Source organism: Vitis riparia, chromosome 16 (genome assembly GCF_004353265.1).
Source record: "Vitis riparia cultivar Riparia Gloire de Montpellier isolate 1030 chromosome 16, EGFV_Vit.rip_1.0, whole genome shotgun sequence".
Classification (NCBI taxonomy): domain Eukaryota; kingdom Viridiplantae; phylum Streptophyta; class Magnoliopsida; order Vitales; family Vitaceae; genus Vitis; species Vitis riparia.
The window spans coordinates 15,381,951-15,407,011 of NC_048446.1; the positions used below are offsets into that span (position 1 = coordinate 15,381,951).

At 32.4% G+C, this 25,061-nt stretch overlaps 3 protein-coding genes across 3 annotated transcripts; all 3 read left to right on the top strand.

Annotated features, from left to right (window-relative positions):
- The first annotated feature begins 917 nt into the window (after window positions 1-917).
- Window positions 918-6,100, top strand: LOC117934163 (probable protein phosphatase 2C 75). Its single transcript, XM_034855798.1, has 4 exons — window positions 918-1,494; window positions 1,598-1,963; window positions 3,732-3,837; window positions 5,599-6,100. Exons 1-4 carry the CDS (start codon window positions 1,177-1,179, stop codon window positions 5,931-5,933), a joined length of 1,125 nt encoding a protein of 374 aa, XP_034711689.1. The 5' UTR covers window positions 918-1,176; the 3' UTR covers window positions 5,934-6,100.
- A 6,344-nt stretch (window positions 6,101-12,444) lies between these two features.
- Window positions 12,445-13,672, top strand: LOC117933306 (receptor-like protein EIX2). The gene is made up of 2 exons (XM_034854676.1): window positions 12,445-13,138; window positions 13,419-13,672. Exons 1-2 carry the CDS (start codon window positions 12,445-12,447, stop codon window positions 13,670-13,672), a joined length of 948 nt encoding a protein of 315 aa, XP_034710567.1.
- Window positions 13,673-22,558: 8,886 nt separating this feature from the next.
- On the top strand, window positions 22,559-24,857 carry LOC117933804 (receptor-like serine/threonine-protein kinase At4g25390). Its single transcript, XM_034855349.1, has one exon. It carries the CDS (start codon window positions 22,778-22,780, stop codon window positions 24,722-24,724), a length of 1,947 nt encoding a protein of 648 aa, XP_034711240.1. The 5' UTR covers window positions 22,559-22,777; the 3' UTR covers window positions 24,725-24,857.
- The last annotated feature ends 204 nt before the right edge of the window (window positions 24,858-25,061 follow it).

Consider the following 25,061-nt stretch of genomic DNA (forward strand, 5'->3'; position numbering starts at 1 on the left):
ATTGAGAAGTGTTGCGAATGTAGGGTTATGAATATAAAAAAACTTATTAGATATGGACAAATATGCCGAGAGAGATTTGAGATTAAGAATAAATTAATTATTTTGACTTAATACTTAAAATTAGTTTTAACTTTATGTTTTAACATTAAATTATTTTACCAAACATTTTTAATCTATTTTATAACTTAAATTAAATTATTAAATCATTAAATCATTAAATTGATTTATCAAATTCCCTCTTAACTCCAACTTAATGAATTATTTGAATAATTGAGTACAAACTCTTTTTTTAACCATAGTAAATTGTTGGATTGATTGATTATAAACTCAAATTACTTTCTTAGATCATGTAGGAATTTTGATGATTAATTGACTTAAAAATTACTTCCACTTGTCCTATACTCTTAGACGATGATATTTTATTTTAATTTGTTATTTTCAAACCTTTAATTTATTATATTGTTTATAATATTTGTTTGCTAAAGTTTTAATTATATGAGTCCACCTTAATTATTTTGTACCTTGGCGTTATTATTTATAGTGTCATTTTATATCCCGAAACTAAGAAAAATAAGATGTTTAGAAAAATTTAAAATATATTTTTAAAAATTAGAAAAATCATTTATAATATTTAAAAATTACATAGTCTTGTTTTCTCAAAAAAAAAAAAAAAACACTTAGGTAGAAAATACATTCACTAAAATTACTTCGACGAGAAAGTTGAAGTGGTCAATGGCCTGAGCCGGCCTGTTTTGAATTCAGATTCAAGTGGGGTTGCATTTCAATCCAGCGAATCGGCACTAAAATTGACTGAGGAAAAATCAAGTAGAAAACGTTTATTTTTCAGAAAAAAGGAAGGACGGTGAAGGACACGTAGATGGAAGCGAGGGGGTGGTCGGTGAAGGTCCGTTCGGATAGGTTGGGCACGTGACACGAGAAATAGCGAGAACCCGACACGTTAACATTTCTCTTCAACTTTTGAAACAAGTGTTCTCTACTTTCTCTGCGTTCTTTCTGGGGGTAGAACCGAATATGACTGACTGCGGCGAGTACGGTGGTAGGTACCGGAGATATACTAGACAACCTTGAAAGACAGAGGTCACGATTCACCGAACAAGAGTAAAAAGAGTAGTGTCGCCGCTGCAGAATTGGCTGCTCTCTAACGCCATCGTGAATATGAGCGCCAGAGAGAGCGGAGGAGGGAATTCCAACGTCACCGTGGAAGGGAATCAGAATCTGGCGGATGAGGAGGGGAGTAATCCTGCTCCATCAGCGACGTCGTCCGGTGACGACACAGAGTCGTCGTTGTCCATCCTGACGGCGCCGTCGGAGGCGCCGCCTCCAGAGCCGGTTTTCGGAATGATGACGGTGTCAGGAAGAATGCGGGAAATGGAGGATGCGGTATCCGTGCAAACGAACCTTTGCCGGCCGGAGATCAACCGGGGGCTGCCGGTGCATTTCTTCGGCGTCTACGATGGTCATGGAGGATCTCATGTAAAAGCATTGTTTCATAGTCATTGTGGATGCCATTAAAGTCTGTCAATTGCTTGAAGTACATGAATTAATATAATTTAAATAAACGAATATTTGCATGTAGGTGGCGAACCTGTGCAGAGAGATGATGCACTTGATATTAGAGCAGGAGTTGATGAGCGTGGACAACACACAGGAGGGTGCGCATGGTGGTGTACCAGGCGGCAAGGAGATTGAGAATAAAGAGGGGTGGATGAGAGCCCTGAAGAGGTGCTTTCAGAGAATGGACGAGGTGGTCCTAAACTCCTGCTTGTGCAGAAACGATTGGCGGCAGTGCAGGTGCCGCGGCATCATGGAGGTGGAAATGACGGGGACCACGGCGGTGGTGGCTATTATCACCACTGACCACATTGTTGTTGCCAACTGCGGGGATTCACGCGGCGTCCTCTGCCGTGAAGGCACCGCCATCCCTCTGAGCTTTGATCACAAGGTTTGTCACCTCTCTTCCCTAAACGTTAGTGCTTTCTGTTGACACCTGTTCATAATTCTTCAACAAATTTTCAAAATTTACTTTTTATTTTTATTTTTTGTTCAATTAAATTACCCTTCTGAGATATCGGTGAAAGAATGTCTGGCAGAAGGTTGTGGAAAATATGACATGGTTAAAACCGAAAAATTATATATTTTTACTTGGATTGTTATTAGAATAATCTTGTTATTCTTATCATGACATGTTTGAAACCTTGAAATAAGGAATGATAATAATAATAAAAAAATTATTTATTTTTATATTTAAATTACTTATGGGAAATGACAATAAAAATAAATAAATTATTTTAATAGAAATAAAATTTGTTCTTTTATCATAATTTTAATTTAACCTTCACTTAAAGAATCCAAACAGATTTACTTTATTTCCCTTTTTCTATTTATTTATTTTTATAACAAAGAAAGGAAATTTAAGTTTTTCTACATACTGGGTGCAACTTCAGCAAGTTTGATCTCATCCCACCTAATGTTCGGATGGATTTGGGCAAAACATTTTTAATGATTGAGTTGAGTTTGGGTTAAATCTTCTTTAACTTGAACTCAATTTGGTTTAGACTCTGAGTGAAACTTCAACAATCCCAACCTAACTCAAACTCAATTTAATATTTTTATAATATTTATAATATTTATTATATAATAATATTCATTTTCTGTTTATATATATATATTTTAAATCAAATTATAATTATACTATATACTTGTTCATTTTTAAAAAGATATATAAGTTTTTGTTATTGATATCTTGAAGTTTTGTATTATTTACTATTTAAATTTTGGTATAATTTTTAAAAACTATTATGGATTAATTTTGAATCATATAATCCAATCCAATTAATCTTAATTAAAAAAAATGAGGTTAGACAGGTTGTAATTAGTTAAATATTAAAGACTAAATTGAGTTGAACTTAAGTTAATTGTTTCTAAATCCGAATTAGACTTCGATTAGCCATCTACTCGTCCAACCCACACTAACACCGGCTGCACTCCTAGTGCCAAACTTAAATTAACACATCATGATAACAAGTGGACATCTACTCATGAAAATTACTAATTTCACTACATATTCGACGTAATGATTTGACCATGTTAAATTCATTCTAGCATTGGCATAGATCACTGCTATGTGGTTCAATATTTTTGATAGCTAGCCTAATAATTTTGTACCACTATTCAAGCCAAATGTGTCTCATGGTTGATGGAGTAGCGTGGCAATGCACCATCTCAACGGTAGACGACAAACCAGCTAGGTTAGGGGTCATCAAAGTGTCTAAATAGAGAAAAAGGCAGTGATTCCATAACAAAGATTATAATATTGAATGCGAGCAAGTGAAAGCAATGATTCCCCAACAAAGATTATAATATGGGAATTGACGTAAAGTGTTTAAAAGGGATAACAAAGCAGAGACTCACGACAAAGATTATAATATGGGAATTTGGGGATTGAGGTGTTTTTTCATGGGAAATGTCTATATACATATCAAAGCAATGACTCCACAACAAATATTATAACATGGGAATAAGGAAATTGTGGTGTCTTTTTATATGGGAAGTGTCTAAATAGATGATAAAGCAGTGATCCCATAAAGAAGATTATAATATAAGAATTGAGGTGTAAGATTATAATATAGGAGTTGAGGTGTTTTTTTAATTATTAGTACTACTTCTTTTATGAATGTATGTGCCAATAACCATCTCAGCTTTGCTTTCAGCCGGACAGATCAGATGAACTTGCTAGGATAAAATCCTCTGGAGGCCGAGTTATCATTATGAATGGAGCACGAGTTGAGGGAATGCTTGGAATGTCTCGAGCAATTGGTAATGTATTTTGAGATTGGTGTTTGTTTTTTAGCTGAATAGAAAAAGTCGAAACATTTGGCATTTTCTATTCAGTTAAAAGTAATCTGTTGACATCGTTCAATATGATTAAACTGAACCTATTGATAACAAGTTTATTTTAGTTGTGTTGGACAATGTCAATAGGTTACTTTTAAATGAATATAAAAAATCAAATATTTTGATTTTTTCTATTTAACCAAAAAACAAACACCACTTTAATTTTTATCAGCATGAGAAATCTAGTTTTATTGCATGGTCGTCGTTTAGAAAAGCTTTGTTGAAATTGATAATTTGTTCGCTAGCATTTAGAAACTTTAAGAATCTGAAACAGTTCATCACATCCAATTGATTTCAATGAACCAAGTGAAGATCATGTAATGCTGACCAAACGGCTTGGAGTGAAGAAACATTACGAGTGTTGATGGAAAAATTAACAAAAGCAAAAGAAACTGAAAAAGTGAAGAAAGAAATGTTGTGGGAGCCGATGCTTTAATCCATAAAGTTGGATCCAACATAAAGATAAAACATAATCATAGATGAAATCATATAAGAGGCACTGAAGTGGTTTACTCAATCATGCTTATGTTTATGGTATGAAAAATTATAGAGGACCAAAAAAAAGACTGATACAATTATTGAGCCCTGGTTGCATAGATGCCTCGACTCTTCTTCATATTCCTACCTACAATATAGGCTTTATATGTCCATAGATGGCCTACAATATTTATATGGATATTATTGATAACATTTTTAAATATTATGTTTGTAAAAATATATTAATATATAAAATACTATATATAATGTTCTTATTAGAATGAAGGATTAAATGCACGTTATACTTTTAACCTTTAGTGTGTTTTGCATTTTATCCATTTATATTTAAAAGTCAATACTTTAACCTCCAATAAAAAGTCAATAAGTTGTTAAGTGAAGAAACAAAACTAAAATACAATGAAAAATATTTATTGTCTAAGTTCGAAATTGTCAAACTTTGTAGTTGTTTTGGTGAAAAAGTTGCTTCTATTGAAACAATATCTTTGCTTTTATAATCTCTCAAGATAGCCACGTGCCTTTGCTTCGGGAGGCATGCCTCTAACAAAAAACATTCCTTATTTCATTTTGTATTTTAATCCCATGTTCTCATGAATACGAGTCATTCGTTTTCTCGAGAACACATAGCAATTTCATTTAGTCGAACATGGAAACTATCCTGGTTTGTTGAGCACACAGGTGTTCATGCTCAAAACCTTTATCCATTACAAAAATAACGTATAAAAATTATAAACAATCATGGAAACATTTATCTAAAATAAAAAATCAAAATTGGTAGTTATTATATTTCGAAGGCATTTGAGAAATTCCAATTGGAAGTTACCAACTCAAAATTGGTTTTATCAAATTTCAAATTAATACTTGAACTAGAATGTGAAAAAGAGTGATCCTTTATTTAATTTTATGAAGTGTTTGTAATTAGGGGCAAAATATTGGTCTTTAACAAGTTCGGGGTCAAAATATTGGGTTCAAATGTGAGGGGGTAAATTGTAAAACACACTAGACATTAAGAGGGTAAAATGTATTTAATCTTGAATATATATCAAATTTCCAATTTAAGAAACTTACCACCAAGAAAGAATGAGCTAACGAATCTGTTTGTGGCATTTTTCTCTAAAAGGATGGAATGAACTGCTAGGTAGATGAGTCAACATTTGATGCTTTTACTCCTTTTGATTTGTTTTACAGGAGACAGGTATCTAAAACCATTTATAACATCAGAGCCTGAGATAACATTCACAAAAAGAGAGGCAGGAGATGAGTGTTTAATTCTGGCAAGTGATGGCTTATGGGATGTTTTGCCTAATGAGGTGGCTTGTGGGATAGCTTCTGGGTGCCTTCGACGAGAGTCTCATGCCACTACTGAAAACCTTAAGTCGGAGGATTGGAAAGAAAGTGAAAGCACTGGACAATTTTACCCAAATCATACTACACAGGCTGCTGCGCTTCTCACCCGCCTTGCTTTGGGACGGCAAAGCCTTGATAACATTAGTGTTGTCGTTGTTGACTTACAAAGGAGTTGAAATGAAGGTCGAATGGAGTAGAAGTGGATGGAATTGTCCATGTTTGATTGAAACTAATTTGCATGTTTAGGTTTCTTTGTTCTAGACGAAAAACCTTTATGATCATTTGGACAAAGGAGATTATAGATGGATAGCTTGCAAGCATTATAATGGCTCCATTCAACTTATGGTATTATTAAGAATGACAATTTTACGGGTAAATCGGGTCACCCGCCCTGCCCCATCCCTATTGGGATGGGTATGGGAATATCCTATTTGGGCATATAACGGGTTTGGGGAGTATATAAAAACCCGAATGGCGTTCGAGGCGAGGATGGGTTTTGTTGTTAATGCCCCCGCCCAATATATGAATTACCAATTTACCCTTATAGCATTAAAAAATACCTAAAAAGTCCTTCATATATATAATCATTTCTTCCTCAAGATCTAGGATTCTTTCCCTCGTAAGACAGTAAGAGAGCTTTCGTTTTCTCTTTTTTTTTCCCGTTTTCTCATTTCTTCCTAAATTGCTTCTTCCTGTTTCACTCTAAAAGCATAGTTTTTGCTCTAGAAACCAAAATACCAAATTCGTAGACAACAAATAATTAGGGTTTCTATGGATTCCTCATTTTCAAGTAAGAAAACCCTAAGTTTTGAGGCTTCGTTAGAAATGTCTTATTTTTCATATTTTTTTGGTTTTAGTTGATGGATTTGAGATTTTTTTCAGTTGTTTATTTGTAGATCTGTGCATTTTGTTCTCATATGTGCAGTTTGTAGTTTTGTTGCACAACAAATGCTTGATTAAATGTGGATGAGGAGACAACACAATATGGGTGTCATCGAAGTATGAATCATTTTGAAAGAGGTTCTTTGTAGCTTAAATATGAGAACCCATATAGTGTTCGTTGAAATTTCAGAGACCCAAGTTCTGTAAAAACATATTCTGTAAAAACATGATTCCTGAAAACACATTTGGGATGGGGATGGGATTATCAGCTCTTTTGTAAATGGGCATGGGGGACACCAACTTGCCCCGTCTCAAGTTTGGGATGGGGAAGGGAAAAAATTATATAACCGAGACTGAAATGGGGTAGGGGTGGCCCGTCCCATACCCGCCCCGTTGCCATCCCTAGGTATTGTTCTTTGACTGGATCATGATGAATGGTAGTGTTGTGTTAATATATAGTGTTGAGTTACAATAATGACATTCGATTGTACAACTAGCATGGTCAACAATATATATATAAAAAATGAAGACATGTCAATAAAAGACTTATTAATTTATCAAAATATAAATATTCATGTCATTTAAAAAAATAATTGTCATACAACCATTTCTATACATCCTTGAATCTTTGGCTAAAACATGCCCCTACAACATTTATCATTGAAGGTCACAAACTACCAAATAAAAGTCTCAACTCTCCATCTTCCATCCACCTTCCATAATCTTTGAGCATTTCTTTTAACTTGGAAAAGAAAAGAAAAAAAGAAAAAAAAAAACGTTATTTGTTAGGAAACTCTTGTTGGACTGTGAAGCCAGAATCAATCTTGTTATGTTTAACTTGGGAAATAAAATAATTTTTTTTTTTGTTGATTAAAGAATATGTCTCTATTATATATTTAATCATTTTATGTCTAAGGTTTTGTTTTTAGAGAGTATGATTGCAATTGAGTTATTTTTTTAAGAGCTTCACCATCGTAGCTCCTTTCTTTCATTCTGATTAGTGATTTGTTGAGTGTTAGAAAACTTTATAGATGTAGGGATCACATTGATCACCGAACCAAGTTAAAAATCTTGTTTTTTTTTTTTCTTTATTTTGGTTAACAATTCTTATAAGTTTTCCATCTATCATCAAAATCTTGAAACTTCTTTCAAAGGGAATAACTACAAATAAGTGAATACCTTGATCAACAAGATACAAACATGTAAGAACAAATTTAAATGGATCTAGAAAAACACCCAATGCTTTGTTGGTAGAGTTCATGAGCCGGCATGGAAGAGTTCATGATACTATGCAAGTCAATGCTTGATCTGTTAAGAATTCAAAACCAAAGCTTGCAAGTCATCAATTATTTTAAAGATCGATGAAAATAAAAAAATGTTTGTCGTTAGGGAAGTCTTGTATGCTTCCATCTGTAATCAAAATCTTGAAACTTCTCAATAAGATACAAACATGTAGAACAAATTTTAGCAAGTTTAGAAAAGTACCCAATGTAGGTAGAGACAATGAGCCTACTTGTAGAAATTGAGGATATACGTACCCTATATATATGTCAATTATCCATTATTGAGGACTCAACCAAAACTTGCAGTAATCCATTATCACTTGGTCTCGAACATGGTTGGAAGATCATTTTCACAAGTTTTTGTCGTTATTGTCTTGCTTGTATTGTGTACCAAATTTGGGCATGGATCCACTTTGAGGATTGGCGATGCTAAAGTGGGATGCATAGAAAGAGAGAAACAAGCTCTCCTTATGTTTAAACAAGGCATTGTCGATTATTATGGCCACCTTTCATCATGTGGGATAAAGAAGATAAGAAATATTGTTACACATTATAAGAGAAATAGAGAAGAGAAACAGAGGATAAAAAACAGATGATAAAACGGGCAAAGAGGCCCTCTCTCTTTCTTAGTCTCTTATTTTATTAAGAGTAAGAACCAAGAAATTTATACAATAAGAAGAAACCAACCCTAACAACCTAACCTATTATTCAATGCTACGTGGCACAAGAATCTCTTTAGAAGTTTCAAAATGCTTTTTAACACTTCCCCACAAGCTAAGCGTTGAGGGAAAGATGACGTTTATCTTGTTACAAAGTTTGTAGAATGAGGATGATGAAAGAGGCTTTGTGAAGATATATGTTTTTTGAGCATAGGCCAAAACATGTTAACTACCAAGGTTTTCTCTAAAACTTTGTCACAAACAAAGTAAAGATCAAACTCAATGTGTTTCATCCAAGAGTGTTGAATTGGACTAGCACTTAAAGATACAATGCTGAGATTATGACACAAATGAGCAATCATCAAACCTAATGAGCAATCATCAAAGATACCCTACTTAGAGAAACAAAGTGAGGAAAAACCAAAATGAGCAATCATCAAACCTACACTATTACCCATATGGATCTTATTTATGCCATGATACTCAAAACCAAAATTTAGATTACTAAGGTCATTTGTAACATGATTTGTTGCTCCTGAATCTGGAAACCAGTTGTCATCATTAAGCAATTCTAAAGTAGTTAACATTTAAGTCATTGGACTTGTGTTTTTACCAACATTGTTGTTTATAGGGACTGGATTATTTGTGAACCTAGAGAAATTTGGGTCAAAACAATGGTAACATTTCTGAATAGTGTGTCAAAATTTTCCACACAGTTGATATTGTGGCTTAGAACTACCATTCCATGAATGACCTCCTCCACAACCAGTATGACCTCGTTCTTTATTATTTTGAAATTATTGTGCTCCCTAATAGGATTGAGAAACTCCTTGATTAAACCTTTGAATTCATTATTGAATCATTTCTATTGATTTTGAAAAATAAGATTCACAGATAGTTGAGATCCGTTAGAGTTCATCGAATGCTACTCTATTTGTCTTTCTTGGGCTAGTAGCAACCCTCGTACATCTTCCAAATAGTGAGAATCTACTCTAAAAGTAATGACTGAAATCACATAATCGTATTCAATGCCAAGACCAACAAGAATATAGAAAATCTAGTCTTTTTCTAAGATTTGATGCCCAATTGAAGCAAGAGTATCAAAATACGTTTTCATTTTGAGAAGATATTCTCTCATTGGTAAGCCTGATTTCTTCAGACTTTGGATCGACAATTTGTATTGCATAATCTTAGCTTTGCATCATATTGCAAAGACTTTGTCAAGGGTTCTCCAAATATCATTAACAGTGTTGCAACCTACCATTTGTGGTAGAATACTCTCACTCATTGAAGATAGAATCCAAGAGACAAGTAGTTAATCTTGTCTCTGCCAAATCACATACTCAAGATTCATTGACTGCAGACTTCCATTGACACTAGATGTCATCTCAGATGGACAAATAGAGGTGCCATAAATAAAACTCTCTAGACTGAAGCCTCATAGCAAGAGCTTGTTGTTTCCAAATGAGAAAATTTTCATCTGTGAGTTTTACCATAATTAGCTGACTTGAAAGACTAATGACAGGATTGAGAGGAAATGAAGAATCAAATATGGTTTCTAGTGAAGTTACCATTGTAGAGCTTTGAGCCGAAAACTCTAACACCATATGAGAGAAACGGAGAAGAGAAACAAAAGATAAAAATAAAGGATAAAATATAGAGGATAAAATGGTAAAAAGACCCTCTCTTTTTCTCAGTCTCTTATTTTATTAAGAGCAAGAACCAAGAAATTTATACAACAAGAAGAAACCAATCCTAACAACCCAACCTATTATTCAATGCCATGTAGCATAAGAATCTCTCTAGAAGTTTCAAAATGTTTTTTAACACACATGGAAAGGAGTACTGTGTAGCAACCGCATGGATTACATCATCAAGCTTGATCTTGGTGACTAGTCTTTGAGAGGTAATATTAGTTCCTCCTTGAGTGAATTGCACCACTTGAATCATTTGGACCTAATAAGCTAGAACTCTTTCAATTGGGGCAATATATCGGAGTTCATCAGTTCCTTTAGCCAACTAAGATACCTCAATCTCTCCTACAATGAGTGGAGGGGACCATTTTCCAATCAAATAAGAAATCTTTCAAATTTGAAATTTCTTGATCTCAACAATAATATTTTTCTCAAGTCTAACAACCTTGAGTGGCTTTCTCGTGTTTCTTCATTGAGGTACCTTGACTTGAGTATGACTGATCTTAGTGAAGCCATCCATTGGCTACAAGCAATCACTAAAATGACTTCCCTAACTGAGTTATACTTAAGTACTAGTGATCTCCCTCTCATCATCCCTCAATCGATTTCTTATATGAATTCTTCTGCATCTCTTGTTGTTTTTTATCTTTCTCTTAATCGTCTCACTTCTTCACTATACCCATGGTTAACTAACTTTACTAGTAGCCTTGTTCATCTTAACCTCTCTTATAACCGGTTACAAGGTTCCATTCCAGAAGTTGTTGGGAACATGATTTCCCTTGTATCTCTTGATCTCTCTAATAATCAATTTTAAGGTGAGATTTTGAAATTCCTTGTATCTCTTTGTCATTCAGTTACATGGTTCAATTCCAAATACTTTTGGAAACATAATTTTTCTTAAAGATCTAAATCTCTCCTCCAATCAACTTCATGGTGAAATTCCTAAATCCTTCAGGAATTTATGCTCTTTGCATTTGTTGGAGTTGTATCCAAGCCATCTGAGTTACATCTGGAGTAGTCTTGATCATATCCCACTAACTATCTGCTTCATCCCTTAACATGAAAGAAGCTAAAGAAACTCTCATTTCCTCAGGGATTGCCATTATATCCAATATTTTTTTTATTTCTTTCAACCAATTCTCAACTTCAAGAAAAATTAGGGCCACCCCGAAAGATTGGAGGAATCAGTACTTTGAATTCTTGAATTAAGCTCACACTTTGGTATTCTGAACCAATAGCTGGATATATTGTAGTTCTTCCCTCAATTCCATTACCATGAGATAGTGGAGATGATCTAGTTGTTCATCTAGGCCTTGTTGTTAATCTATTTCTTGCTCTAGGCATTTTATCTTAGAAAAGTACACAAGGGTTAGATTATCCATACATCACGGTATAAGGGTTATTCATTAAATCAAGCATCCTTAAACAATAAAATTAAACCAATTATGTCATATACAAGCACCTTGAAAACAAACATGATACCAACTATACTATAGTAATGGATTCTCAATGATAAGAAATTCAAACAAGCAACATGATCACAATTATCATAACTGGGCATACCCACACCAATACAAGCAAAAATGTCATCATCACAACAAAGACACCAACCTAACATTCATCATTTAACCTTTCACCTTAATGTCACTATATCATACACAATAAAAGAGTATAACAATAATAATGAGGAATCCAATGCACCTATTAGGCTCCCCACCTATTGTCCACCTTAGGCATCTAATCCCTTATGCTCTGATACCAAGCTGCTAAGCAAGAGGTGGTAGGTCACAAGCCTGCCACCAACCTAAAATCTCCCAAAATTGATATTTAGTCCTTCTAGTTGTGCATTTTATGCCTACTGCAACCCATTAGCCCTTTAGGTTTTCATAATTCTAAATTCACCCCTATGAAGCTAATAAGCATGTTTAAGTTATTAACTAATCCCGTTTAACCTTAATCAAGGTTTAATTCATAATTAAATAAGATTAATACTAAACTAGTTTTAAAATCTAATTAAGCACGTTTAAGGATAAGTACTAAGATAATCATTATTGCCTATTTAATTCATTACTACTAGGTATTACATCTGATGTCATCCCCAGCTGGTATGCAAATGTAAGTTCCAAGTTGGATTATTTCAATATCTCCAACAACCAGATCAGAGGCATGATGCGAGGTGTATCAAGGAAATCTTCTTTGGTAATCGATTTGAGTTCAAACCATTCTGAGGGTCCAATGCCAAAACTTCCTTCTACCATTAATGTTCTGGATCTTGGACAGAACATGTTTTCTGGGCCAATTTCATCACTGTGTACAAATAGGATTGGGAGGTTGAGCTACCTTGACCTCTCACATAACCTATTATCAGGAGAGCTTCCCGATTGTTGGAAAGAATGGAACATGCTAAACATTCTCCTTCTGCCAAACAATAATTTTTCTGGCAAAATTCCCAACTCAACGGGCTTCTTGGGTTGGCTCCAAGCATTGCATTTATCCAACAATCATCTCACAGGTGAATTGCCTTCTTCGTTGAAGAATTGCACGAAATTGACTCTTATTGATTTGGCAAAAAATAACTTATCGGAAAAAATACCTGCATGGGTAGGAGGAAGCTTATCAGATTTGGCTGTTTTGAACCTGCGCTCCAATGGGTTTAATGGAAGGATACCTTCCAGTCTATGTCAGCTAAAGATGCTACAAATATTGGATCTCTCAAGGAATAATATATCAGGTGCTAGACCAAGATACTTCAACAATTTCACGGCTATGACTAAAAAAGGACCGCCAGTCACTGTATATGACTACTCTGCTATAACAAAGCCATCAAGCAGAGGGTACGAAAGCCTTGGCGTCTATTTTGATAGTACGTCATTATTTTGGAAAGGAGGAGAAGCTGAGGACAAGAATATTCTTGGACAAATGAGGAGCATTGATCTTTCAAGCAACAGACTAAATGGAGAGATAACCTGAAGAAATAATCGAGCTTTTGAAATTGGTATCATTGAACTTATCAAGAAACAATCAACTAAAATCTCTGGACGTTCTTGACTTGTCTAGAAACCAACTTTTTGGTCAACTTCCCTCTAATCTTTCTCAAATAGATCGTTTGAGTTTCTTAGACCTGTCAAACAATAACCTGTCAGGTAAGATTCCATCCGGGACTCAGCTCCAAAGCTTTAATGCCTCCGCATGCATGGGGAATCCTCAACTCTGTGGTCATCCGCTTTTGAAAGAATGTTCAAGAGATGACAAAGAGCAATATCCCCCCTCCTCTGATATCAGTGGAGACATCATTCACTGTGATGAGGATGGCCCATGCTTTTATGCTAATATAGCACTTGGATTCATCACTGGATTTTGGGGAGTTTGTGGCAGTTTGATGCTCAGCAATACATGAAGATATGCCTATTTTCAATTCTTCATCAAACTAAAAGATTGGCTCCATGTGACAATATCAGTGAATACTACCAGATTGCAGAGTCTTCAAAGATAAATGGTAACAGATCTCTCTTTATCACAGAGTTACCATACTTGCCCTGTTGGTATTCTGCTGCTTTCTATTGCTTTCCTATTACTATTATTCTATGTCTTAATTCTTTTCAGGTAAGGTCCGGCTCTAAGCAATTTCCTCTATTTCTTGCCATGCAACATATTAAAGAGACTCATTTTCAAATTTAACATTGTTTTACCTTTTGTCTTTCACAAGTCAGGACTACAGTAGTACACAACTTGGTGTCTTCCAAATGATTAAAGGAAAATTGGGTGCTCTCTAGTAACGATTTTCTACGTGTGCCTGATTAGAAGCATGAGCAATTCTCTCCGGTACTTACTGGCATATGACGGTCGCTCACCATTGTTCAAAAAGGCTTCTCATCATGGGTTTAAAGACATATCATCCGTGCCATGCTGCCTATTTGTCAAAAGCAAATTTCATATCATTAAATATTGAATGGAGATTTAGCTCATCTTCATAATTGTTATCGACATTGGCCGAGACATCACATCAACAATATGGACGCACATTATCAACAAAGATAGTCGAAAGACCATCAACATTAGGAATAACAAGAGTAGCAGAATGGGAAGGACAAAAGACATGGACAAACCTTTGTAATACCTTTCATTGCTCATCGCTCATAAAGGTTGATCGAACCAACACATGAGTCTAATTAATTAGAAGCATATGTGTAGGGTGGCTACAAAAATTATCATAAGACCACAAAAAGCTTCTCCATGTCATCAAACTCTCTAAAACTAGAGCTTGCCATATAGATAGCAAATATTAGGTTTTGGGTTAGGATAATATTTATTTGTTATCTCACATATATAAAGTCACCAAGCATGAATTCAAATTCATCAACTACCACTATCAGTAGGAGAATGAATCGATACATTCCTTTAAAATTTTACTTGGTCAATAGCCATACAATCAATAGATCCATCAAAACCATCTAATATTAATGCAAAGACTGAAGTTCAAACTAAAACATCTATGTACAATCAATTATACACGACTCATATAGCATTTTTGTTTCAAACAAGGTAATGTCTTATGTCCAAAATATAACACTTACAATATATCAAATTTTACCACATTGATTCATATCTTCAACAAATATCATGACATGTGTCACATGAGCACACACAAAGAAGGAATGGTTTCCAAATAGAAAATAAATAAATAAAATTTGATAATTAAAATAAATAAATGAATAATTATCAAAATAATAATAACTATCCCTAATAAAATCAAAGATAATACTCAACCATATAATGACTTCCTTTTTTACTTTTCTTTTTCCATAAGACACTTTATACCCAAGTAGATTTGAAGAGAGCTCACCCTTTTAAATCTATGTATTTTTTTTTTAAAGAAACTTTTGATCCAAAATTATGCATCATGCATTAAAATGCTTTGAACGATTCTATCACATTTCATAAACTAATAAAAATTATAATTTTTACTTAAGAAAAATTTATGTGTACAATAATAAATATATAATTTTTATATTAAAAAAATTAAAGACAATTATAATAAGTAATATATATAATTAATTAAAAAGTTTAAAGATGTTTGTAGGAATAAAATAAAATTCTATTATTTTAACTAATCTAAAAGTATGGGCTCCTAGTAAAACTTTTCTATCCAAACTATCCCTATAAGTCAAAATCTTCTACCCAAAAACCCTTCTAAAAATCATTAATTTTCTTTTATATAAAATAAGCAGATGTCTTTTTGAGTTTGCTAGGATGTTTAAGGAGATCAGTGAAAATAAAATAGACTGAAGTTTTTATCATTTGCTTGTCATTAAATATTTTTTGTTTGAACAAAATGATATATTTATATGTTTTAATTGGTTTTGTTGTTTTTTGATAATTTTTCAAGTGTCAAACTAGGGGTTTCAACGTCACTCACTCAATACTCAACTCATTATCATCTTCATTTTCTTCAATTCTTCTCACATTCCTTTTATCAGTATTTTTTGTTTGATTACTCTTATTTTTGTACCTTTTCTCAAAATCTTGTGCAAATTTTTTTATTGAATGGAAAAAATCAGTTTGTTTTCTTTGATGGTGATTCTATTTTACCTAATAAATCTGGGATCACTTATTTTATATCAATATCTTTCATTTTTTTTAGTTTTGCTCCTTATTAAAGCTCAAAAGATCAAGGCTTACTTAAGAGATACCAAGTCAAATCCGAGCGAAGGTATCGTACTTAATTTCCAATGTTCATTGTTATAATTCTTGAATTTTCATTTGTTTGCTTCTAATGAATTCTATATACTAAAAATGTCTAGAGATGGAAAGACAAACTATAATTAAAATGTTATTTTCTAATATTCCAATATTAAACAATCCTCTCTAAACTTACTGTAAACTCTTTTTTTTTTCCCATTTTTATTCTGATACAAATAAAATTTAAGGAATATTTCTATTTTTAAGTAATATATCAATTTTTAAGTTTTTAATAACATATTTTATTAATAAAAATGATCATATTATAAAAGAATTAAACTCCAACCGTGGAGGTGAATGTAGGTTAGCTGTTTATCTGCCCTCTAATTGTCTTCCCATCTGCTAAGTAGTTTTCTTGTATACTCTTGATTTCAATTATGTTGATGTTGACTCCACTTGTCTCATTTTCTTGTATGTTGTTTGCCTTTTGTATTATGTTAAAAGAAGAAAAGGATATGTAGATTTGGAATCTATCTTTCTGCAATAAGTCATGAAGATTAATCAATGCTATGTTGAAATTATGCTAATGGGTGTGGCAAGGCAAATGAAGAGGTTTTTGAAAAGGGTGACCATGGTCATCTCAATCCACTCGATCCTACATATTTCTAATGAGTTCCTAATGAAAAGAAAAATATAGGGCGGTAATTTATCTTTAATTTAACCTTGTATGAATACCAAATGTCTTATGTTTGAACCGTCCTTCTGTAATTTTTATTTTTTAATTTATTTCATTGAATATAAATTTAAATTCTATCTATCAATCGTCATGATATTAGTAATATGATATATATATATATATTAAGTTCAAATCTTAAGAACATAAACTTAATTTTTAAAAAGATTGGTAATTAAATAACTAATAAGTCAAGAGGGTAAAGAAGGGTGAGTGATGTTTGACATGATAGAAGAGGGTATTCCCAAAAAGCAAAAGGAAGATGCCATGGCTCATTGAATAGTAGCCAATGTTTGTGACAGCATGTTTGTTTTATCGGCAAAGAGACAAACAAGTGGGTTCATGAGGGCTCCATGTGGGACTTGAATCCAAGCTCGACTAATGCTGATATTTTATGAAGGACAATGAGACTTTTGAGACCGGTTTGCCCAAAATCAAACTTTGCGGTCCAATCAGAAACAAATGGCATCTCCAAGAATGCTTCAAACAAACACCCATCACATCTATCATCCGCCCTATATCTTTGACTTCATTATTCTATTCATCTCCCAAAGTACTGTATACATCCAACACCACGCCCATTGCCCAGAGACTGGAGTTTTGGGTCAAAATGACCCATTTGTTGAAAAAAATTATAACATTTAATCACTTTTTTAAACTTAGGTTTAAATCAGCCTGTTTTCTGTTAGGCACCATATAATTAAAAAAAAAAAAAAGAAAATTCATCGTTTTAATTAAAGTCTCAATTGACAATTAATACTTCATTTTTTAACTGAAACCGCAATTATCAACTGAGGTTTCATTTTTTAACTAAAACCGTAATTGTCAACTGAGATTTCATTTTAAATTAAAGTCTTAGTTGACAATTGAGATTTCATTTTTAAACTAAAGTCGTAGTTACCAATTAAGATTTCATTTTTGAACTAAAACCGTAGTTGCCAATTAAGGCTTTAGTTAATTTTTTTAATTAAAAATTATTAAATTACGATTTATGATTGAAATTTAAAAATATATACTTAAATAATAAATTATTTATATTTAAACTTAAGAATATAGTATTACTTCAAGAAACATAAATTGATAAATGAATATTTTATTTATTAATAAATTAATAATCTTAAAATAATAAACTTATATAACATATAAATAATATATAAAATTGTATAATTTATTAATTTAAAATATTTAATTTGTTGTTTTTTAAGATATTAATTTATTTGTATTATGAGAAATTTATCTTTATCGAAATAATAGTATATTTTTAAACTGTAGTTGCTAACTGAGATTTCAATTATAATTTTTTTTACTTTCAAATTTAATTAAAAACTATTAAATTATAATTTATTATTGAAATTAAAAATATATACTTTAATAATAAATTATTTATACTTAAACTATTATTTCGATAAAGATAAATTTATCATAATACAAATAAATTAATATATTAACAAACAATAAATTAAATATTTTAAATTAATAAATTATACAATTTTATATATTATTTATATGTTATATAAGTTTATTATTTTAAAATTATTAATTTATTAATAAATAAAATATTCATTTATAATATCTTTTATTTATCAATTTATGTTTGTTGAAGTAATACTAGATTTTTAAGTTTAAATATAAATAATTTATTATTAAAGTATATATTTTTAATTTCAATAATAAATTGTAATTTAATAGTTTTTAATTAAATTGGAAAGTAAATATATATATAATTGAAATATCAGTTAACAATTGCGCTTAAAAGTATACTATTATTTCAATAAAGATAAATTTTTCATAATACAAATAAATTAATATCTTAAAAAACAACAAATTAAATATCTTAAATTAATAAATAATACAATTTTATATATTATTTATATGTTATATAAGTTTATTATTTTAAGATTATTAATTTATTAATAAATAAAATATTCATTTATAATATCTTCTATTTATCAATTTATGTTTGTTGAAGTAATACTAGATTCTTAAGTTTAAATATAAATAATTTATTATTTAAGTATATTTTATAAATTTCAATCATAAATTACAATTTAATAATTTTTAATTAAAATTTAAATTTAAAAAAAAATTAACTAAAGTCTTCGGTTTTAGTTTAAAAATGAAGTTTCAGTTGTCAATTGAGGTTTTAATTAATACGATGAAAAAAATATATTTTTTAATGTAAATTTTAAAAAGTGGTTAGATGTTATTTTTTTTTTTTAATAAAGGGTTGATTTTGACCCGAAACTCCGTAAACTGCACCTTTATAGATTAATAAAAATGATGTTTGACCAAATTGAACTTCCCACTTCACGGTCAGCATTATTATATATTACCATTGAATTTACAGGCTTTTGTAAAATAAAATAAGAGGAAGTCACGTGCTCCTTTTTTTAAAAGAATGTTAATAAAATGATTTTAGACTTGGAGGGCATGATTTTAGATTTGGAGGGCATATTTGGTACTAAGCTATTTGAGGAAATAAATATAAAGAAAAAAAAGAAGAAATTAAGGAAAAAATTATAATTTTTTATTTGAATGAAAATGGAAAGAATTTTTTTTATTATTGAAATTTTCTATTTTTGCTTTTGTATTTTATCTTTCTTACCTTTTTTAATTATTATAATAAGAAATTACTAGGTTTTTCCTATCTTAAAAACTTTCCCTAAATAGAATATAATCTAAGTAAAATAAAGAGGAAAATGCTTAGAGTCTTAAGATTGTTTTAAAAAAAATATTTAAATTGAATTCATAAAAAGGAAAGAGTGAAAGACACTTTCAAATTTTGAAATAAATTAGCAAAAATAGGTTTTTACACATTTAAAAGACCACTAAATAACAACTCAAGTTTATAAAATTCAAATATTATACATATATTTAAAAACATTAAAATTTTGTGCATTTTTCCATAAAATATATGTAAATATTGTTAATTCTAAATTCAAAGGGGTTCTTACAACTTTAAAACACGTCTTAATGGTTAAGAAAAATTCATACTTATATAATGGAAAAAACTTTCAGACATAATATCTTTATTGTATCACACGAGATTTTGGGGTAAAAAAAACAAACATCACTTATGAGGCCAAACAAACCCTCACAATGTGGTTGATGATTGATTCTAATATCATTTGTAATTATATAATTAAGAAAAACCTATACTTTTATAACGTTAGAAACTTTTCTTTCTATTCGATGTGGTATGTCATATTATTTTTTAAAAAATATAATATCTTGTGATTTTTATGGGATGAGTAGGTGAAATTACTTTTTTCCCAAACAAATACATGTAAAAGACTTTATAATCCATCATATTAAAAAATATATATATAAATCTTATATATATATATATAAATATATATATATATATAATATCTTAATATAAAATGGTAAAAAATATTATAATATGTAAAAGGGTGGTAATATTATCTTTATAAAAATATATTTCATAATAAATGATACATGTATTACACAAAATTTTAACTACATTTATTTTCGATATTTTTCATGTGATTAGATTTTTTGTTTTTAATCATTTTCACTTTTTAATTTATTAAACATATTTTGAAGAAAAAAAATTTTAAAAATAAATTATATTTAGATAATAAAAAAATAAAATTAGAAAACTTTATCACTCATAATTTTCCATTTTTCATCCTTTCATAAATAACAAAATAAAAAAAAACAAAAAAAAACTTAAGGCATGTTTAATAGCTATTTTAAAAAATGGTTTTTGAGAACAGTTTTTAAAAATTATTCTGGAATTTTTATAAAATAAAAATATGTTTTAAAACTTAAAATATTTTTAACATATTTTTAATATTTTTAAACATGTTTTAAAAATAATTTTCATATCTAATGTTTTATTTTTAATCATTTTATATATTTATATAATTATTTCTTAAAACAGTTTTCAGAAAGCAAATGAAAATAACAGAAAACAACTAAAAGATGTTTTCTGAAAACATCTTATATTTATTTTTAAGATTGAAAAATAAAAAATAATTTTTAATTATCAAACATATTTTCTTTTATTTTTTATTTTTGTTTTAAAAAACAAAAAACTGTTTCAAAAAACAATTCTCAAATAGGCTTTATAATTTTTATTTATTTTTAATTTCTTGTTGCTTCCTTATTTTCTTTTCATCTAGCCTTTCAACAAAAACAGATCTGCCGTAAACCTCTCAAAGAAAATTGTAACATTATGTAGGTTGTGAGTCACGTGCAGGTAATATTTTGATTTTTGGCAATAAACAACACAACGAAATTTTATTCATCAGGGACCATGCAAGCGTGAAGGGTGGTGAGTGACAGCCAACTGGACTAATTGTTATTTTTCTCTACATAAATCATTGCACGTGGCCTTATTCTTCTTCCTCTCTGCTTTATTCCCTTATTAGGTTTGAATACCGAGTCTATTAATTTTTTTACGTGTTTTATATGGTAATGTGCATTACTTTTCAGCAACGTCTGACGTATTAGGTGATTTGTCTCTTGCCACTTGCCTTTAAAAAAGATTACGTACAATTTTATTGTTTGAAAACGTATGGAGACGGACTAAGTCAAGAAGAGGTTAGCGTCCACTGTCCTATGGCAAGATAAGCATGGGGAGATTGTCAAAGGGGTGGGGTATCCACCATGTGAAGTGTGGTAAGCAGTTGGAAAATGGAGGATGGGAAGAGGGAAAGTTGAACCTAATCCTCCACCATCCCACTTACTTTTATTAAATCATGATATTATATGTCGGCTTTTCTAGCACTTACTTATGTTCCATGTGATTGATGGAATATTTCTTTAGCTTCCTTGCCTCGGTATTTTTTATTTATTTATAATCATGGATGTTCGAGCCAGTTTATGTCTATTTCGATTAATTCCACGAGGTCCTGCAATGACCCTGAGGGGACTCTGATGACCATTATGAAACAAACCCAACATCGGATCAACTGAGTTATCCCTCAAAGTTTTTCCTAAAATTGGTAAGACAAATTATTTCCTTAAGTTTGATTATGATATAAAAAACATTAAAGAAAATCAAATATACTTAAAATTAGTTAGAAATTTAAGCACTTTAAAATTATTTAGGGCTTGTTTTGTTATGACCCAAATTTCAAGCGATCCAAAACTTGACTTGTGACCTTAGGTAAAAAGTTAAATCCTAAGGTCATATTTAGTTCATCGGTCATTTATCTTATCTTATGTTCAATCATTGATAGGAATAGTGTAGAGATATATTATTCATCATTTTTATTTTTTATTTTTTTATCTCTTTTACATTGGATATGTTAATTTTATGTTAAGATATGAATGTATTATAAATTTATTTATTTTTATTAATTAATTTATTTTTTTTATATACTCATTTTGTAAAATAAAATTATTTTAATATAAATTAATTTATGATTAAAAAATAAAAACTAAAAAATATTTATAAATAATATTAATATGTGATATATAAATTATTTTTATATATTAAATAAAATAATATAAAAAATTTTATTTATAAAATTTAAATATTTTAATTATAAATATTATTAAACATAAGAGAAATTTCATTTTTTTAAAATAAAAAATATTGAAATATGGTATAATTTTTATTTTAAACATTAAAAAAATTTATGTGTGCACATATTTGTCCATTTTTTTAATAAAAAATCTTAAAACTACCATTAGCAAAAAAGTCACTTTTATCATAAATTCATAATTACTTTAAAAGAGGATTTATAATTCAAGTCGAATAAAACATTACCTTCTAAATCAAACTCTTTTAAATGCACTGAATTTATGATAAAGAAAAAAAGATATAATTATGGAAAGTGGGTGATATGGAGGACACGCCCGCCTAAAAGGGCACACAGGTGTAAATAAAGCACAAATGGAGAAGCAAACAAAAGGCCACAGAATTCTTTCAGAAAGAATCATTTCCTTCAACTTCGTCACTGAAAAGCAGAAGACGAAGGGCTAAAGAGAAGAAGAAGAGAAGCAGAGGAGAATTTTACTTCAATTCTCACGGCAGACTCTCTGATGCAGTCATGGCCCTCCGTTCTCCTTGATCATCTTTGGTAATTTTTTCAGTTTTTCTTGGGTCTTGTCACTATGGCAGATAGCCTGCCTCCGCCATTCCCAGTTCCATCTCCACCGCCATCGGCGTCTCCCACCACCCAATTCCACCCCTCTCCCCACCACGGTGCCCCGCCCCCATCTCGCCTCCTTACTCCGGTAGCTGGCGTTCTCGCCGGCTTCTCTTTCCTCCTCTGCCTGGTTGTTTTCTTCAGGAAACTCTGGCGGAAACGCACCGTTCCCGCCGATGCCAAGCCGCCGTACCGCTACTCCTACTCTGTCCTTCGCCATGCTACGTCGTCGTTCTCAGCCGCCAACCGCCTCGGCCAGGGAGGGTTCGGCTCCGTCTATCGTGGCACCCTCAAGTCAGGGAAAGAAATCGCCGTCAAGGTAATGGACTCCGGCTCTCTCCAAGGAGAGCGAGAGTTCCAGAACGAGCTCTTCTTCGGTGGCAGGATCGACTCAAATTACATTGTGCCGGTCATCGGCTTCTCCTCTGACCGGCGGCGTCAGAGAATGATTCTCGTCTATGAGTTGATGAGTAACGGAAACTTGCAAGATGCTTTGCTGGATCGCAAGTGCTCGGAGCTGATGGACTGGAAGAAAAGGTTTGAAATTGCTATGGATGTCGCCAAAGGAATTGAATATCTTCACAGCTTGGACCCGCCCGCGATTCACGGCGATATTAAGCCTAGTAACATACTATTAGATCGGTGCTTCTCGGCGAAAATCGGCGATTTTGGTCTGGCAAAGTCGAAATCGGAGGATCAGGTGGTGGTGGTGGTGGTGGATGATGCAATAAAGATGAACGGCAGAGAGGAGGCGAAGAAGAAGGAATTAGTGAGCTGTGGTGGAGGTGCAGTGGATGATAATGCGTCGGTGGTGGAGGATACAGAGAGCGTGGCAACGGGGTTCGAGGAGATGAGTGTGAATGTGGAGCAGTCGCCAGAGAGCTTCGCCGTGGATGCAGTGGCATCGTCTCCGGGATCAGAGACTTTTGATAGGGTTAGTGTTGAGAGTGTCGGGGGAAAGAGGAAGAAGAACATGATCGGGAAGGATGGGTGGCCGCGGCAGGATAATGGGGCGACGGAAGTGGGTTCTGTAAAGGACTATGTGAGAGAATGGATGGGAATGGAGCTAAGAAAGGAAAGTCCCAATGACCACTGGATTGGGGCATCTTCTAGTGGTGCTAATTTGGACAAGTTAGAGAAAAAGAAGGAAAAGAGTTGGAAGAAGGAGAAGAGGAGGCCGGCCAGGGAGTGGTGGAAGGAGGAATTTTGTGAGGAGCTTGCTAGGAAAAAGAAGAAGAAGATGAAGCGCCAAAAGGGGAGGGATAAGGACTTTGGGGGAGAAAATTGGTGGCCGACAGATGATGATATGCATGTAGATAGGAAGAAGAAGAGTAAGAGGAGCAGCAGAGGTGGGAGTAAGGGTAGTGTGGATTGGTGGTTGGATGGGCTGAGTGGTGAGCTTTGGAGAGCTCGGCGCAACAGCCATGATTCGGCCAGTGGGGAAATTCCAAAGAGTGGTGGTATAAGCAGCACGCCGAGCATGAGGGGAACGATGTGTTATGTTGCTCCTGAGTATGGTGGTGGTGGAGACGTGTCGGAGAAGTGTGATGTGTATAGCTTTGGGGTTCTGCTGCTGGTTGTCATTGCTGGCCGACGGCCACTTCAGGTGACCGCCTCACCCATGGCGGAATTTCAAAGGGCAAATCTTATATCTTGGGCTCGGAACCTTGCCCGTGCTGGGAAGCTTATTAATCTGGTTGATCAATCTATTCAGTCTTTGGACCGAGAACAAGCTCTCTTATGCATCATGGTTGCCCTCATCTGCCTCCAGAAATCACCTGCCCGGCGTCCTTCCATGAAAGAAGTTGTGGGCATGCTTTCAGGTGATTCAGAGCCTCCCAAGCTACCATTTGAATTTTCCCCTTCACCTCCCTCCCGCTTTCCCTTCAAGTCCCAAAAGAAAGTTCGGTGAGTTCCTAATGTTTGGTATAGATTTTCATGAACAGTATTATACTGCAGTAGAGCATTATTTTATCATCTTTGTGGATGATCAGTGTAAATAAAAGAATTTTTTACGTTTGATGAATGCGGGCCTTTTCCCTTTCTTCTTTGTGTTGAGATTGTTGTGGCAAAAAAAAATCCATAGTTCCTGTATAGTCATAATTGAGGTACAAAGCAAACCACACGACCCCTCTTCATTTTTCCTCTTGCACTGAGTTTCAGGGCTTCCAGGAATAATTGGATATAAATATTTAGCTATGGCCCATGCCTTTAGTGGTGAGGTCCGGGAGGTCATCTAAATCAGTGTG

What these genes read in the sequence shown, in the direction of transcription:
- LOC117933306 (XM_034854676.1), top strand. Translation starts at nt 12,445, where the DNA reads ATGCGAGGTGTATCAAGGAAATCTTCTTTGGTAATCGATTTGAGTTCA. An exon ending in CCTTGGCGTCTATTTTGATA is followed by an intron (nt 13,139 to 13,418) that starts GTACGTCATTAT and finishes ATAACCTGTCAG; the next exon opens with GTAAGATTCCATCCGGGACT.
- LOC117933804 (XM_034855349.1), top strand. Translation starts at nt 22,778, where the DNA reads ATGGCAGATAGCCTGCCTCCGCCATTCCCAGTTCCATCTCCACCGCCA.
- LOC117934163 (XM_034855798.1), top strand. Translation starts at nt 1,177, where the DNA reads ATGAGCGCCAGAGAGAGCGGAGGAGGGAATTCCAACGTCACCGTGGAA. An exon ending in ATGGTCATGGAGGATCTCAT is followed by an intron (nt 1,495 to 1,597) that starts GTAAAAGCATTG and finishes ATTTGCATGTAG; the next exon opens with GTGGCGAACCTGTGCAGAGA. An exon ending in CTCTGAGCTTTGATCACAAG is followed by an intron (nt 1,964 to 3,731) that starts GTTTGTCACCTC and finishes CTTTGCTTTCAG; the next exon opens with CCGGACAGATCAGATGAACT.